At 32.7% G+C, this 17,159-nt stretch overlaps 2 protein-coding genes across 3 annotated transcripts; both read right to left on the bottom strand.

The window, feature by feature from the left end:
• Nucleotides 1-4,156: 4,156 nt before the first annotated feature.
• LOC134275614 (uncharacterized) lies at nt 4,157-8,510 on the bottom strand. The gene is made up of 6 exons (XM_062757882.1): nt 8,306-8,510; nt 7,708-7,839; nt 7,164-7,223; nt 6,162-6,437; nt 5,257-5,433; nt 4,157-4,753 (listed from the first exon to the last, which is right to left on the bottom strand). Exons 1-6 carry the CDS (start codon nt 8,508-8,510, stop codon nt 4,176-4,178), a joined length of 1,428 nt encoding a protein of 475 aa, XP_062613866.1. The 3' UTR covers nt 4,157-4,175.
• Nucleotides 8,511-11,082: 2,572 nt separating this feature from the next.
• On the bottom strand, nt 11,083-16,568 carry LOC134275608 (uncharacterized). Of its 2 annotated transcripts, XM_062757874.1 has the most exons (6): nt 16,463-16,568; nt 15,450-15,584; nt 15,016-15,075; nt 13,636-13,920; nt 13,198-13,368; nt 11,083-11,677 (listed from the first exon to the last, which is right to left on the bottom strand). In XM_062757874.1, exons 1-6 carry the CDS (start codon nt 16,527-16,529, stop codon nt 11,094-11,096), a joined length of 1,302 nt encoding a protein of 433 aa, XP_062613858.1. In that variant the 5' UTR covers nt 16,530-16,568; the 3' UTR covers nt 11,083-11,093. The 2 variants fall into 2 exon arrangements, with proteins under 2 accessions (XP_062613858.1, XP_062613860.1); XM_062757876.1 differs by lacking the exon at nt 15,016-15,075.
• Between the last annotated feature and the right edge of the window lie 591 nt (nt 16,569-17,159).

Below are 17,159 nucleotides of genomic sequence, written 5' to 3'. Positions count from 1 at the left end.
CTCCACGTCTTACATTGGGGTTCTAACCTGCAACTATAAGCTTTGATAGGCTACCGATTTTTTTCCTGATAATCCTGATGGTGGGGCAGTCAGAATAGTCTTTTAGTGCCCTTAGAAGATGAGCTTTCTCGACCTGGCCCACTCGATAACCTGATCTGACCTCAGTTGCGTAAGCTAGAGTATTCGTGAAACGTAAAATGCCGATATTTTGAATAAATTGGAGGGATTTATGGCTGTTTATAACCATTTTTAAATAATTAACACGTAAAAACAGAGTCAAAAATGGGAACGTCAATAAACGTGACTTGTACGAGGGTTGATCTAAAAGTTTATGGAATTTCTTTCTAAAATTGTATCGTGATTTGATGAAAGAAATCAATAGACATATTCATAATAAAGAGTCATTGTGTAGCAATACTGGAAGATTTCACCTAATTCCAATCACTAATAAGGTCAAACGACCTTTCTGGAAATGGTTGGTTGTAACATCTGGGATAGACTTAAACGTTACGTAAAGTTAAGTATGTTACCTCACGTTTTTAGAGCACATCAGACTCCTGTCCGATTTGACTAAGTAATTGTACAGAATTCTTCCTTTCTCTCCATTTTTTTCAAGAAAAACCTTTAAGTTCGTATCCTCTCACACCGACTTATCTTCATATTACAAAAGGTACAATCATATTTCATCTTTCCATATGATATGATATGATATTAAAATTTCAGTAGCATTGTCAAGTACAAAACTTCAGCAGTCAAAGTTCATTCACGCTGAATTTGTGTATAAAAAAACAGGCCATCCGAAAGGCTGGCACACCTTTAATCAACCTCCATGGAAGTTCTTTTTTTCTTAAATTTCTCACGCCACTAGAAAACCAGTTGCTTAATGCATTTTTCTCCAGTCTGTATCAGTAGTATACGCGTTTAAGTCAGAGTGCTCCCAAGATTTTCAGAAAACTTATAAATTGGTTTGACGTTAGTATAACAATTTAGAGCTTAACAATAAAACATCAACTAAAAAGCTTAATTTCTACATAAAGCAGTAAAGCTCACACACGAAGATTGAATCATGCAACTGTAATAATGATACAATTCTCATTTTTTGTGCCACTTATAGTGGGATATTTTTTCTAATTCCACGTATCAAGAATAAAAATGATAACGAAAGAGTAAATGTCTCTCCCACATTTTCAAACATCCGTTTCTATGGCAACTGCCATTAATTTTCTGTCATAGCTATTTAAAATATTTTTTTATTTAAAAAAGCAACAAGTGTCTATATTCTCATTTATAATTTTCCACCATTTTCACAAATGAATAAATAAAACATGAAGAAATTTCACTAATTTTTGGATCAACCGTCGTATATTGCATTTACAGCCAGTCGTGAGTTTCTTATTGATTAAAGCATTAGATCTGATTAAACATTAGCATATCTCATCAAGCTCAAGTAAACAAGTGTGGAGTCACAATATGTGTATAATTGTTATATAAATATTAGTACTATTAATTGTAGTCATTATCAATGCTATTGATTTATCTAAGTTTGTGATCAGCTGATTTCGTAGTATTTTGTGTTGTAATACGACCCCTCTGTTAGCATGTCCTTGGTGTTTTGCTATAACAAGGCGTAAATTAATGTTCATGACTTGATGCATTGTTGTTTATAGCTTATTTACTCTGTACAAGTTATTGATATGCCAGTGCTGCAAGGATATTGTTTTATGCTATCGATATGTCATGTAAATAACAAAGTTTGTATCTTCTATTTACCTTCGTCACATGTATACTGCCATTTTACCGGAACTGATGTATGGCGCTAATGTAGTAATTCATGCATTTGACCCCAGGTCACTAGCTGTTGTATTTTCGTCTGGCGGTCTTTTTGAATGTAGATTGTGATTTCTTCCGGGTTTTGGCATTTATTTGAGTGACGAAGATTCTTTGTAGTTAAATGATTATACTTATGTTATTTTATTTGTAATTAAAGTTGTATTTATCATTTTGATTGGAAGCACCGGTAGTGTCTCCGGTGGTTTCCATTCTTGCGCGTGGGTTTCTCCGGTTGAGGAATTGGTGTATAAATACAGCCGGTATACTTTCTCCGGTACTTTCGACATTTTATTTTGAGCTAGCAAGACGTCTAAATTTTACTGAAGTAAGTTTAAGGAAATAGAAGGTTATTCTTTCTATCTTTAGGTATACGGTAATTTAATTAATGGGTTAAACCCTTAATTAATTACCTAATTAGCGTAAATTAACGAAATTATCAGTTTTTACAGAAGTAGGACTAGGAATTTGTGTATTTAATTAATGGGTCAATCCCTTAATTAATTACCAACTTAAATCAAGTTGAAATAGAACTAGGAACTATTTATTTTTATAAAAGTCAATTTACTAACAATAATTTTCTAGATATTTTAGAGATTATATCTCTAATTTCTGGACTTCGTGGATAATTATTGAGATCTCTTGATTATTTTAAGAGACCCTTAATAATTCATGAGGCATAAGAGTATAATTTCGTTTATTCTTACATATATATCAAGGGTTATTCCCAGGATATATACTAAATAAAACCCCTATTTCCATATTTATAAGAATTATATTGAACAAAGCCAATGTTATATTTATATAATAGTGTTGCATTATGCATGTACTATGCCTAAATAGTAGGCAGGGTTTGACACTGGTGGCCGAGCCGGGGGCGGGTGTATGTGTCAAACCCTGCCTACTATTTAGGCATAGTACATGCATAATGCAACACTATTGTTATTATTATGCTGACTGTTGTTATTATTTATGCGGCAATCCATTTGATTTTTTCCTGAAAATAATGGTGGTAACACAGCGCACTTGCAAAAACTCATTCAAAATCTCCATGTTAAAATCAGTTGCATGCTTAGTTATTTTGGTTACTAGTATTTTCTCTAAATAAGTCAGGATTTTCTGTCCCAAAGATACTCATCTTTATTTTCTGTTTTGTTAGTAAGACTGATTTGTTTACAGATGTGGATTCATATTGATAATTTTCTTTTACATCCTTCAATCAAGCGCTATATAAAAAGCGTTTTAATGACCCCATGATATCAATTCATCAAACGATCTGTATGTAATTAGTTTGAAACTTTGTTGTACACATTTATCTAAGATTCCTTAGAATAAATATAACTGTTTTCAAATAATATTTGTCTATTTTCTCCTTCTTGTGTCAATTGTATAAATTAAGTTTATATATTTAATAAAATTCTCCCAAGCAGTGATCGTCTCTGTGGCGTAATCGATAAGGCATCGGACTGGCAACTTCATGGTTGTGAGTTCGATTCCCGGTGTGTGCATTGAAAAATTTTATTCAGAAAACAAGGCCGTGCACTATTTCGGCATAGTATGCTTACGCTATATAAATCCTTAGACCACTATGCGAGAATAGTAGGGTATGGGTTATATAGAGACAAACTGACAGGAAGCATAATAATGTTGTATAGCAAAGTTAATCTTTGTTTGTTATGTTGGCATGTTTTGAGTATCTTATGAACAATAAACCTGTAAACTGGAAGTATGTTTATTTATTAGCTGGAAAGTCAGTCTGGTTATTTATTCTGGACTTAAAACAAATCCTGACAAAAAAAAATAAAACATCCTGACAAAACTTTAGAAAATTAGATCCTTTAATAAAATATGCCCTATTCCTAGAGAGCGTCACACAAGGGTTGACTGTACATGGACCGTTAGGGGTATAAATGCCAATTAATGATATTAACGTGTTAAAATTTCGGGGAGGAATGGGAGGTGGGTACCAATAGAGATTCGGATCATGATTGCACGATATATACATGTACAGCGCTTGGACCAGGAAATCTTGAAAACACTCAAATTTTTATTATGAATTTATTTTACAGTAGACAAACAGTCATCTATGTAATAAACCTATAAAATCTTCATCACTTTTATTCCTCAGACTGACAAAAAAAAATCATATGATAAGATTTAAATTAAAAACAAGTATTAGTAAAATTCATCAATGATACATATACATGTACACAAAATCCAAACAAATATATAATGCATTAGAAATGGACAGTGTTTTATTTAGCTTGTTATAATTAATTAATTAATGATAGCTCAAGTGTAATTAAATATATAGAAAAACACAGTTACGGTAGAGGATTCAAGCGTTTTCAGACTTTGCAGCATCTACGGCCTTGGTATCTTACAATATTAAAAATCCTATTGGCAAATTCGTCAAAGAAGGTATCATTTGCAAGAAAGCTTTCAAAATCGTTTAAGAAATATTGCATTGTAAAGGGTGTTGGAAAATGCTTTGTGTACATTTTTCTACAATGAATTTCATCAACATTTGCAAGGATCGTCCAGAATTTCAAAAACTCTCCTCGGTTCATTATAAGATTTTTCTTCCTATAATATTCTGTAGAGAAAAAGCTGAAAAAGCTGGTAATCATTGGCTTCACTTTTCCATTTCTTTCATGTGGAGGTGCCATTCCTACCGTTCCTTCAAGGTAACTGACGTAATCATCAACTGATATGTCTTTTCCGGGACCGCCTTTAAAAATGTTTTCGTTCCACCACTTCTTTTGGTTACCGGCAGACAATGCTGTATCCTTGGCACCAAAAAGTTTTCTTATCTCTTCCAATTTAGCATTTGTTTTCTCCATGTCGTCAGCGCTGATGACGCCGTCTTGGTCCGCATCAAGAAGTCTGACCCACTGACGCCATTTACGTCTCAAAAACCATTTTTCTGTTTTATATAAAAAAAATAATCTTGACTAAATAGTTCAACAGTTTATATAATGTTTTGAAATATAATAATAACGCGTTGAATAGAAAAAAAATTGCAATGAAGTTACAGTGTACATCTATTAGATATTTCATGATTTTTCCATTGCTGGCTTTATTTCTAATCAAAATCAAATAAAAGGTTTAATAAATTTCAAGATGACTTTGTTGTGCTACCGTTTACTTAACCTGAGAAACAAAGTTGTTTATATTGAAATTTTATTGATTAGTTAACTTTCCATTCAATATTTCTTTTAATTATTTATCCGGGTATTCATTATATTTCATCACTGTTTGTCAAAAATAGTCACATTCAATTCCACTTGACAAATCACATCTTTGTGTTGAAACTTACATCACAATCTCTGATATTACTTCATATATTTTAACTTACAGACTATAATAATATACGGCGAAAAACTCAGAAAAATTCTTATGAAACACGCTTATGATCGGAAATCTTACTTTGTATACCAGGCATTATTATCAAGGAGATCAAAACGTAAAACGCGTACGGCATCAGCACACTCAGTTCTCCCACTTTGGCATTGAAATAATAGCTCTGAAACTCTGGATCACAAGTTACTCTGTACGTTTTGTTATCTGCAATTTTCTCATCTAAAGGAATAATCTTTGTGGCTCCTGAAAAAAAAATATAATAAGAATTTTAATATTTGAATACATGATTTCTATCTCTGTAATCTTCTTGAAAAAGTTTTAAAAGATCTCGATCAACTTTTGTACAATTTGCTTTTTGAAAACATTTAGTTACCACGTAGACAAATGGAAAAAGGTACATGTACATAATAAATGGTTGGAAAACATCACACAGTGTTTCCCTGGTCATGATGTTATGAGATGGGAAAATCTCGGTGCATGTATTTCGCAAAGCCATAGAAAAATGAAAAAATAATGACAGTATTCCAGTGTACCCAGTAGTTGAAATCAGGTTTTTAATTCATTGATCAGTAAGTACTGTAGATTGGCAAATAATCACGATGGTTTTTATTTTGCTATGTTAGCGATTTATCATTTCTTCGCGAAATTAACCCACCGTGAATGTTATTTTTAGTTCTTAAAAACGTTTAAATGCTTATACGAAATTTGAATTTATTTCCTGCATCGTGAAATAAAAACCACTGCAATTGGTACTTTTTGAGATATGGTGAAATGTTGACATTTTGGAATTATAACGACTTACAGAATTTGTTTATTGTTCTTACAGTTTTCAACAAAGAATAAGTTTTGTTTCAAACATTTGTATTTGCTAAATTAACTTTGTGTTTGCTTTTGATTTCATAATCTAAAAACCAAACCAAGCATAGACAAAATACTTGGAATGGTTTTAAATTGTTCATTTTTTCACATACCTACGATACACACTGCGAAATTAGCTATATACAAGGCCAATCCAATGAAAAACAAATATCCACCACATTTCTTCTTTCCCTCAAGTTCACTTCGAGAATGATGATGTTTTCGACACATATCCAACAGGGCAAGTAATCGAATCAGTAAAGCAAAAAGAACTGTGGCGCATATGAGCCCACCTTCTGACTGGATAAATCCTGAGAGGTTTTCCTCTTCTTGAACTTTTCCTTTGTCGTTGAACCTCTGCCAGTAACATTTTCCAGCGAATTTCAAACCTTTTTTTAAAAAAGAGGAATGCTTTAACTTGTTTTAATTTTTATAATATCTGTTACTCTTTATTTTTTAACTAAAAAACAAATCATCTAATTGAAAACAAATTAACTTTGAATATAAACATCCTGCAGTATATGCCGGAAATTTATTTTGTTTTTATTGTAACTTCAAATTAATTTAACTTGATGAACCTTTATCATTCCATACACTGAATAGTGACTGTGAGCTGTGCAAATCAGCCAACTTTAAGTAAGATTCCGGTCACCTTTGAGTAAACATAATAATACTAATGTTTCATCCGGTTAAACTCCTGAACATGATCTAATGTTGCCTGTATTAAATGTCATGTAAAACTTAATACTGTAAACCAACTTTAATTTGAGTGCGAGAAATTTTTGCGAATTTCGCGAGAGCCTTGTCATCGCGAATATTTTTCGCCGTGAATCGGTCTTTAAAGTCTCTGTGTACATTAATAACAAAACCAAATTTGGCTTGATCGCGAAAATTAATCGTTGTGAACTAGTTTTCCTCTAGTAAATCGCGAAATAAAGTCGTTGCGAATAAAGATTGGTTTACAGTATATTGTAAACTCTCATATAATGAATGTTTGGGTGTTTAATATATTTAGTTCTAAAAATTAAAGGCATTTTAATTTACCAGAGTACACAATAAAAAATTGATAAAAGCTATACCTTATTAGCGTTTCTTCAATATCTGTTAAAACTAACCGTAATAGATGTAAGAAATAGAAAAGGCAAGAGCTCCCAGCCATATAATCTGCTGCAAACCTGAAAAAAAAAACAAAATTTAAAATAAATTTAAATCAATGGACAATGTTCGGTTAACAAAACTTAATATCCAGTCTAAAGTTATCATGAAGTTTAAATTGCAGAATTAGTGACTATTATAAAAAAGGCTTACTATAAAAAAAATTCTGCTATAATATTATTTATACATGTACATGTATATTGAAATACCTTTGAGATTTAAAAATCTTGAATCTTCAATTTTTTTGCTTACGGAAATAATTGTGTGTAAAAATTTTATTTGGCTGATTTAGGGTTATAAATATGGATCATGTCAAATAAGAAAAAAATTTTTAGAGAACGTAAGGTCATGTATATGTGAATGTGAATTAGGTATGATCAAGCCCAAAAATCATTATTTCGATATGCAAATTTTGATATATTGCACATGTTGTAAGAGCAAAATCGTCTGAAAATAAGAATGGGATCAGGTGTCATGATGTGGATAATACAACTGAAAACTTACAGGACATTTCAAAGCATTCGTGGAATTGTTCCCAAACAGTTCTGTCGTCTTTGAGGTATGGACTTGATGTGCATTGCTTAGAAGTCGCTGAAACTTTTTTGGCAAAAATGTCATCATAAGAGGGAGGGGCGTCTAAAATGGAGTAAATATGACTTAATACAGTGAAACGTGTCTAATCCGACACACATTGGGAGACATATTTTATGTCGGAATAGACAGGGTGTCGGATTATTCAGGTGTCGGATAAGACAGTTTTCACGGTACATGTACATGTATGTTATATTGAAAATATTCTTGGAGGGTTCGTTTTCTTTGTATTACATGTAATAGATATAAAATCATTATATCCACGGAATGTAAAATTGCAAATTAATTATTCATTTTTTTCTTTTAGACGATGCAATTAAATCTTCTACAACCAGTTATTTTACTACAGTTTGCGAAAATTTAACTAGATTACTAGAGATTTTGCAGAATAATGATTTCATACGTTGTACAGTTGTTCATACAATTTAACTTCAATAACTTTGTCTTCCTAAAAATTAAAATAATACTATGGATACAAAGCATGAAAGATAATTAACCTAAATACACCTACTGATTTCAATGGCTTGCTCGTTTACAACAGTAACAGTGGGTTCAGCAGATGCCATGTTGCTTTGATACTGATGAAGTTGGTCAGAATTTCCACGTTGTGGTGTTGATTGGGAGGGACCATGTTCCGTCGGTATTGTTGGGGGAGCAGAGGGGTAGGAACCACCAGTACTCAGTGACAAACCCAGGATTTCCTTTTCTTTGTCCATTGCAACTAATTAACTTCAAAAAAGGGAAAAAATGATCTTGTAAGAAAGTTGATGAACCACGTATAGTCGCCTATAGGTCGGTTGTTAACTTTTTAAAGCTTATTTTGATGAAATTTGTCATTGACCCGCTTATAAATCGGCACAACCTTTTACAGAATCATTTGGCAATTTCAATTCACTTCTATGACGTTTTTACCCGGTTTTAAGGTATTTACATCCTCATAGTTTTAAGGGTTCAAACTAGTAAAGCTGCATTTATTTTCACTGTCTATTGTTAAAAATTAACTAATGAAAAAAAAAATGTAAAGGTTACCATATTCTTGCAGAATCTAAACAATATGAAACAGACATGTATCTCAGGATTAAAATTCGTTCATTTTTAGTGAACAATATAATAAACGTTAAGTAAAAACTGGTTAAAAACGTTATGTTATAATGCTACAGGTAAAAGTTCCAAAGTAATTGCGACTTTATAAAATAATAGAATTGAAAATATCAGGAAAGGATTTTACACAATATGTAGTACTATACTAATGAAAATGCCTGAATACAGGAGGAGTTATTGTCCTTGAAAAGATTTTAAAGGTTGAATAATTAATTAAATATAGAAAATAAACGTTTTCATAGTTCTCTTTCTTAACAAGTATTTGCATTACACCTATTGAAAAACATCCTTTTAAAAGATACATTTTCGATAGGTGTGAATTTAGATTAATAATTTTTGCAAAAACCTTTGACATCACAGGAGGATGGAAATGCCTTTATTGAAATTGTAGAAATTATGCCGATATTAAATATTAAATTATTATCAAACCAAAAAGTAATGTACAGATAATGTAAAAATAAAAATAATAAAATTATGTAATTTATTAAAGCTGAACAAGATTCATAAAAAAAATTTGTCAGCTGTATTTCATCGGTCTCTCGCTTTGTCTGACGGTCCCTATATATATAGGGCTACTCACTTAGTCACAAGTTATGCAGTGCAGTATACAATCTTATACAATAATGCGTGACTGCAATGAAATGCAATCAAAAGTATTTAAAGGCATTTAGTTACTTCGTTCCTTGTACAACTATATTAATCTTAATCTATATTGGATTTCTTTAATATGAAGTAATTTCAGATAATTATTGCAGAATGATTTATGTTTAATGACATGTAATTTGAAAATCATTAATGTTGAAAATAGATCGTATGAACAACTACTCCCTCATTTTTATTCATAAATTAAAAGTAATGCATGTCACTATGCATGAGATAAGAAAAAAACTATTCGTCCATGTTCAAGCTTACATTTCATCTATAAGATTTGGTTTTTGTAAGAGATACATTGATAAGAAAAATGAGAAAAGATACCTCTATTGGCTTTATAATTCCAAGATCGTTTTGCTTCATAATCTGTGCTAAAACATATCTCTGATTATCAACATTGTATGGAAAATGGCCGAGATTTTATAACAATTATCTCTCCGGATACTTTTTTAACATGGATGTTGCAATTGATTATTACAAGCCGGATATGACATCACAGATTATGACCATTACATACACGTACATGTACAATGTCCCTTGGTATTGTGTACACATGTAACCATCTTTTCGATTATTGCTGACATGGTTGTTGAAATAAGGAAAATTATGGGGATTTTTGTTAAAGAATTTGCACAATTTCATTAAATATTTGTGAATACCTTTCGCATTCGAAAATTTTAGCAAAGATGTTATCAAAACAGATGTATGTAACAGAAATATTTTGGTTGTTTTTATGTATATATAATTAGCTGCAGGTACAAGAATCAGAGTCCGTAATTATAACGTTTAAGCAAAATCTCATCAAAATTTAATTCATGTACTGTAAAAATTAACAGGACTGCTTTATTTTTATTTGTATCTATACCTAAAATTGTAACTTTTTTTACCAATAAAATATATATAATAGAATAATATTGATATTCTCTTGATAAATCAAATCAAAAGTGAACAGTTTACACATACCTTAAAAAAATCACAAAGTCGTTCAACGAAATTGTTTACCTCCTCAAATAAAAGAGTTCCTATAGTCTGTTTTTACCCTATGTGATTCTGAACCAAGTCTACTGTGGCTATTGAACATCACATAGGGTAAAAACAGACTATAGGAACTCTTTTATTTGAGGAGGTAAACGATTTCGTCACGGGAGCCATATTTCGAACTGGAGATTTCAGTGAATATTTTTATGTTGGGATTTACCTGGCTTATATTGCCTAAATGGTAAGCTATGAAGAAATAATGGTGACAGAGAGTCAAATAAACAACTAAATGACTTAATTAAGGCGAACGGCAGTGTGGTCTAGGTGAATAATTCTTGCTATAGTCGGCCGAAGTTGGGGTCTAATTTCCAGACGTGAATTATTAATAGTCGTCCAGAGATTCTGCGACGGCGTCAGTCCAAATATCTAGCCCAGCAGAATCTCAACAGAGATTAGTAGGATCTGTGCAACAGACATTATCTCTCTCGCAAAAAAATGGAAATGCAGTTCACTAGAATATATTTATAAAGGTATGTTGCTATAACATATAAGATTAAATGATAATAATATCAAACATCACAGCATCGGGATTGTGATTCTCGATGACGAAGAACATTAAACACCCGATAGCTAACCTCATCAAGGAATTCGTCATTTGATAAAAAGTTCACAAAATCCTCCATGAAATGTGTCATTGTAAAAGGAGCGGGGAAATTCTTTAAAAACAGTTTTTTGCCTTGAACTTCATCCAGACCAACAAGAATAGTCCAGAACTTAACGAAGTCGTTTTGTCCAATAATGAGTGACTTCTTTCTATATTCTCCCGTTGAAAAGAAATCGAAAAATCCTGTGACGACTGGCTTTACTTTCTTCGGTCTCGCACTGGGAACCACTCCCCCAACTGTTCCCTCCAAGTAATAAATGTAATCATTTACTGATATGTCATTTCCAGGTCCTAGTTTAAATATATGGTCATTCCACCATTTTTTCTGTTTTGCAGCCGACAATGCTGAATTTCTGACACCGAAAAGTTTCCTTAGCTCTTCAAATTTGGCGTTTGTTTTCTCCATATCGTCTGCACTGATGACGCCATCTTGGTCTGCATCAATAAGTCTGACCCACTGACGCCATTTCCGTCTGAACAGCCATCTTTCTGTTTGAAGAAACGCAATTTTTAGAATAGAGTAATTTTTGAAAAAAAACAAGTAGCTGTCCTGTAAAAAAGGACTGCAATACGTGGACCATATGCATGTTTTTTCTAACTGAAATCCAATAAAGAAAATTTCTATAGGTGTAGGGAATATTCATGTAGGTATGTTCATTTTTTCTACAATAATCTGCCTTCTTATAACTGATTGTAGTCTCAAAGCAAAATTGTGAAATTTTATCTCCGATTAGCGACCTTTAGTTTTATCAGTTTAAAAAATATTTGCTACGTGTAATTCATACTGACTTGGACTTGACATCTGTTCTGGATTTATACGGAAGAAATTTATCATGAAAAATAGAGATCTGATGGTTTACGAGAAGCACAGCTCTGTAGTACGCAGATTTTTTTGTCGGAGCTTCCACCCACACATATTAAAAGCCGTTGCTACAGACCTTTATCAAACGATATTTTGTTCGCTGAAACACTAAATGATTTTGCGAGCCTTTATGCGCAAAACTAATGCCGCCGAAAACTTGCTTTATCTTTTAAAAGCCATCTCTATTCGTTGAATGACGTTTTTCATTCAGATTGTTAAGTTAAATGTATCTATATAATGTATCTTAAAATGCTTGTACCATAGAATCAATGTTTAGTTTGCAAGGCCGTAACTAGGCTCAAATTTTTAGTGACGCAAGGGTGGTGGACATTCCTAGTCCCAGATGTGGCAAGGATAATACCTGATGGCCAGTGATGGGGGTTTCCGGGGTTAGGGGTTTCCTGAAACCTGGGTATTAGAAAATAAAAGATTTAATCTTAGAGAGTTTTTTTACGTTTTGAATCGTTGCCCGAATGGCACAGTGGTTAGAGCGTATGCTCTAGATTCGCAGACTAAGGATATGATCCTTACATCGCGGGTTCGAATCCCACTGCGGAATGTAGAGACATGTCCTTCGGATGAGACCGTAAAACTGAGGTCCTATGTCACAGTAAGTGATGACACAAAAAAGATTTCTCAGTTGTTTCCAATTATATTTTACATGCGTTCTAAATGAAAATGAGGCACTTGGTGAGATGAACGATTTACAGAAATTGAAACAAAAGTTGAAAATATTAATTTAACGAGAAGACACACATAATTCATAAGTTCAATTTAAAACTTTTTCACTTTTAAGAAAACTCTAAAAAAAATTTAGACCCTTGAAAATCGGATCTGCCAATGAATATGTAAATGCGATATGCAGAATTAAAAGCGCGATTTGCCAATGAATGGTATATTTTAATTTGAATAGGTCGAATTATTCTACGGGCAAGTTACCTAAGGTGCGAATTTTCTAGCATTCTCGCGCATGCGTAGCCTGTGGTTTGCCCAGGGCATCCGGTTTAACCTCGCTTATATATTTACTGCGTGGACCTCAGGGTCCACGCAAAAACTGCAAGAGAAATATACATCTTTGTAAGATCATGAAATTTATATGCAGATATTTGAGGAAAAAAGCCAAATAAAGAAGAATTTGCACACTTACTTTGATGTACAGGCATAACAAACACGGATAGCAGGATATAGGCAGCATACGGCATCAACACAGACAAATGCACTATCTTCGCGTAAAAATAGAAACTGAAGAAAACATTATCGCACTCAACTTTATACGAGGCATTCCTGCTGGTATATGCAGGGATAACTCTGGCAGCCCCTGAAATAAATTGATAAAAATCGAGCTCTGTTTTAAAGATGTATTTTTTCTAACGGGAAAACATGTTCCTTGTTTATGTTTATTTTAAGAGGAATATCCCAATTTTTCAGAATAACAGAAGTAAAATGTACATGTATATATAAATATAGATTATGTGCAACTTTAAATTTTACTATATTACAATTACAAGAAAAAACTCATAGAAATTGGCACATGAAAACTCATATATTTAAAATTAAGGTATACATATATGAATTCATCAAATACCTGCTATACATAAGGCAAAATTAACAACATACAATGCAGCTCTGATAAAAAGCACGCGTCCCATACATATTTGAGTTTCCTGGATATTACTTTGAGACTTGTGCTTGGGATTTCGATTTTCCAAAAAGGCTAGAACTCTGAAGAAGAGAACAAAGATGACAGTGGCACACAGTACCCCGCCCTCTGCCTGTATAAAAGTTGTCATATCGTGTTCCTCCTCGGTTTTTCCGCTGGAGTTCCTGGAGTTCACTGTCTTCAATGTACAATTTCCTCTGAATATGGATCCTTTAATTAAAATGACAGTGGTTAAAGCTATACATGTTATGTATGTGGCGTATCTAAGCTAAAACATATAAATAATATATTAAGTGTAGATTTCTATGATATTTGTTGTTTACGTTCAAATTTTCACCAATTTTGAACTTACATGTAAATATGCCAACGTTTCTATGGTTAAATTGACTTGAAACTGAACTTATATCTCGTACATGTTTAACTTAAAGGAGGTTCTACACATTGAACACTGAAGAATTCTATATCAGTTAAGCGATATTGATCTGTCGTACATGTAAAGACTCCTTTCTTGTCAAATATATGTATCCTTAGCATCTTCCGTAATTAAAAAAAATAGGAACCGATTACAATATTCTCTTTTTGACATAAATCCCGAACAAAGTAAACAAATACATTTGGATGGATTTTTCCAGCATCAATACACAACTGTATATGAAGACATAGCTTTTTTATTGAATGTATGAAACGTTAAAAAAAGAAATAGGACGATTTTCACCTTAGTTTGGACTCTTCGTAGGACGTGGCATTTTCGGCGCTATGTAATGGCGAATACTAGTAGATTCTCATTGGTTAAGAAATTAATAACATCAGGAACTTTAAATTGTTGTTGACAACGATGAGAAAACTTATGCTCCACCTTTGTGCCATGAGAAAACTTTTAATTGGCTATTTACTAAACCAGTTGACCTTTGGCCGGATTTCTATCCCATGTATATTTTAACAGTGAAGGAAAGCTGTATAAATTTCAGTAGCTAATTACATGTAGGTAGAATCGAATATGCTACGCCTTAGTGAAAGTCAAAACTAAGTTGGTAATGGTCCTAGATGAAGTATTAATATTAGTACATGACGTCTGTGATCATTCAATTTCTATTTACGAGATTGAACAGCTTGTAAAATTCAGGAAGAAAATTACTAGTTGTATAACTACATGTACAAGGCTAAAATGTAAAATTGTTCTTTTATTGTGGCAGTCATATTGAAAACTGCATGTTCAGCCAGATGTTAGAAAAAATTGTGTTCACAATTTTTGTTTAACGATGTAAAATTATAATGAATTACATAAACTTTTTTTAATTAACTTACCAAACGTGATATAGGTTATTGAAAATGCCAAAACTGTCAGCCAAACAATCTGTTGTAATACTGAAAAAAATAATGCGTCAAAACTTGATTTTATCCTCGTTGTCGAAAAAAAATACTCTTCTAGAATTCTCCATTCATGTTGGGAAACAGCTTACCAAAGAAATGCTGTAATATTTAGACCTACACTCGGCCAAAATGACCCTAATCACTATTAAATTGTCAATATCTTGTGCCAACAACCGTTGCGACACGGGAGTCGAATATTTCAACTACTGCAGTAATGAAGAAAATTATGATTTCAAGAAAATTTCGTAAGTTAATTTTTGAATTATAAAATGACAAGAAAATCATATCGTTTTTAAAGGATCACTCATATTTAATTACATACATTTATATATCTGTATATTTCTTTTTCTTATCTAACATAAACTTACCCGAATCTTCAAAACATTCGTGAAACTTCTCCCATATATTTCTGTCATCCTTGATATAAGCATTTGATTCCTTCTTCCGTTTTGGAGCTTGTGAAACTTTTTGCCTAAAGATATCATCGTATGATGGCGGGGAGTCTTGGAAAAAAAGAAAATTATTAATTTATTGCTTCACTTTCCATTTTTTGCGTAGGAGAAATGAACTGACGAAAAATATTGTTGAATATATACATTCTCTAAACAGATACAATACTATATATGATTGTATGATATGTTTCTACCGATAGTTTGTGAAATAATTGTGAAATATACAATACATATTCATATATATAAATCATGCCACTATTTCTTGGCAGATAGTTTCAAATTTGAGAACGGTGCATCACCAGATTGCAAAACAGGTTTTACGATAACCAAACTCTGGAACCCCCTCAAGATACATTAATTACAACATTTTTTTTTTCTTTTCAGTTATTCTTTATTTTACATTTTTCACTGATATCCAATAGTTTTGAATTTTTATGTCCAATAAATGGCGAATAATGGGTCATGACGCCTTAGATGCCCCTCTCCTCCCCTTTGAATCAACGCAATTTATTGAACAGCTTGCTCTGACATCAATATAATTTTGAATATTCATATTCCCAGAACATTATATTGCTATAGCAATAGATATAGACTGACTTATTATCTCGTCCTCCTATGCTACTACATGTATACACTTGCCCCGTGGGGATCCGGGTTAGAATCGGTCCTCAGTACCCCTTTGCTTGTCGTAAAAGGCGACTAAAAGGGGCGGTCCTTCGGATGAGACCGAATAAACCGAGGCCCCGTGTCACAGCAGGTGTGGCACGATAAAGATCCCTCTCTGCTCAAAGGCTGTAAGTGCCGAGCATAGGCCTAAATTTGCAGCCCTTCACCGGCAATGGTGACGTCTCCATATCAGTGAAATATTCTGGAGAGGGACGTTAAACATTATACAATCAATCAATAAATCCTATGCTACTAGGCTTTACCTTGGCCCCCTTCACCTGGTCCTGAATACTCGGGGGGCGAGGACGGAGAGGAACCGTTCTCCTTCATTTTTTCTTTTAATAAACTGCTTTGCTTCTCCTTTCTTTTATACCTACATCATGTACATGTACATCAGAGACAGAAATATTCAGAATATAATTTATCAAGAACAGATCTGATCTCGGAAGTTCCATAGTTCAGACAAAATGCAATCGTTATAATATTTTACTTGAAGCAACCATTCACTATAACTATTAAACTTATATTTTGTCAAAAAAGGAGGGACATGTAATCAGTTCTTCTCTATTTTATAATTCGTCGTTTGTATTTGTGACCTATAAATGTATATGACCATACATAATTTAAAAATCTTCTTTTATCATATTATAGAGCAACAATTAAGATGTATTTATTTACAAAATATAGTCCCTCCAAAACAGATGCACATGGAATAGTGCACATTTGAAAAAAAGAATGATCTAACCTGTTTTGGTGACGAAATCTGAGGAATCGGCAGTGACCAGCTTAGTTAAAGTACTCCATCAGAATTTATTTCAACAGAAACAAATAAAATGAGGTTTTATGGCTGCCTGTAGTTAAGATGTATTGTGTTGACATCAGAGATTTTGTAAATCACCATTACAAACCGGACATTCTTGAGCAAATCCTATGTACATGTATTTGAGTATTTATAATCAT

This window comes from Saccostrea cucullata, unplaced genomic scaffold (assembly GCF_032062105.1).
Source record: "Saccostrea cucullata isolate Sc308-1 unplaced genomic scaffold, CSIRO_AGI_Scuc_v1 ctg1027, whole genome shotgun sequence".
Classification (NCBI taxonomy): domain Eukaryota; kingdom Metazoa; phylum Mollusca; class Bivalvia; order Ostreida; family Ostreidae; genus Saccostrea; species Saccostrea cuccullata.
Note: the sequence above shows the minus strand (reverse complement) of the source record. Positions and strands in the feature narration are given on the sequence as shown.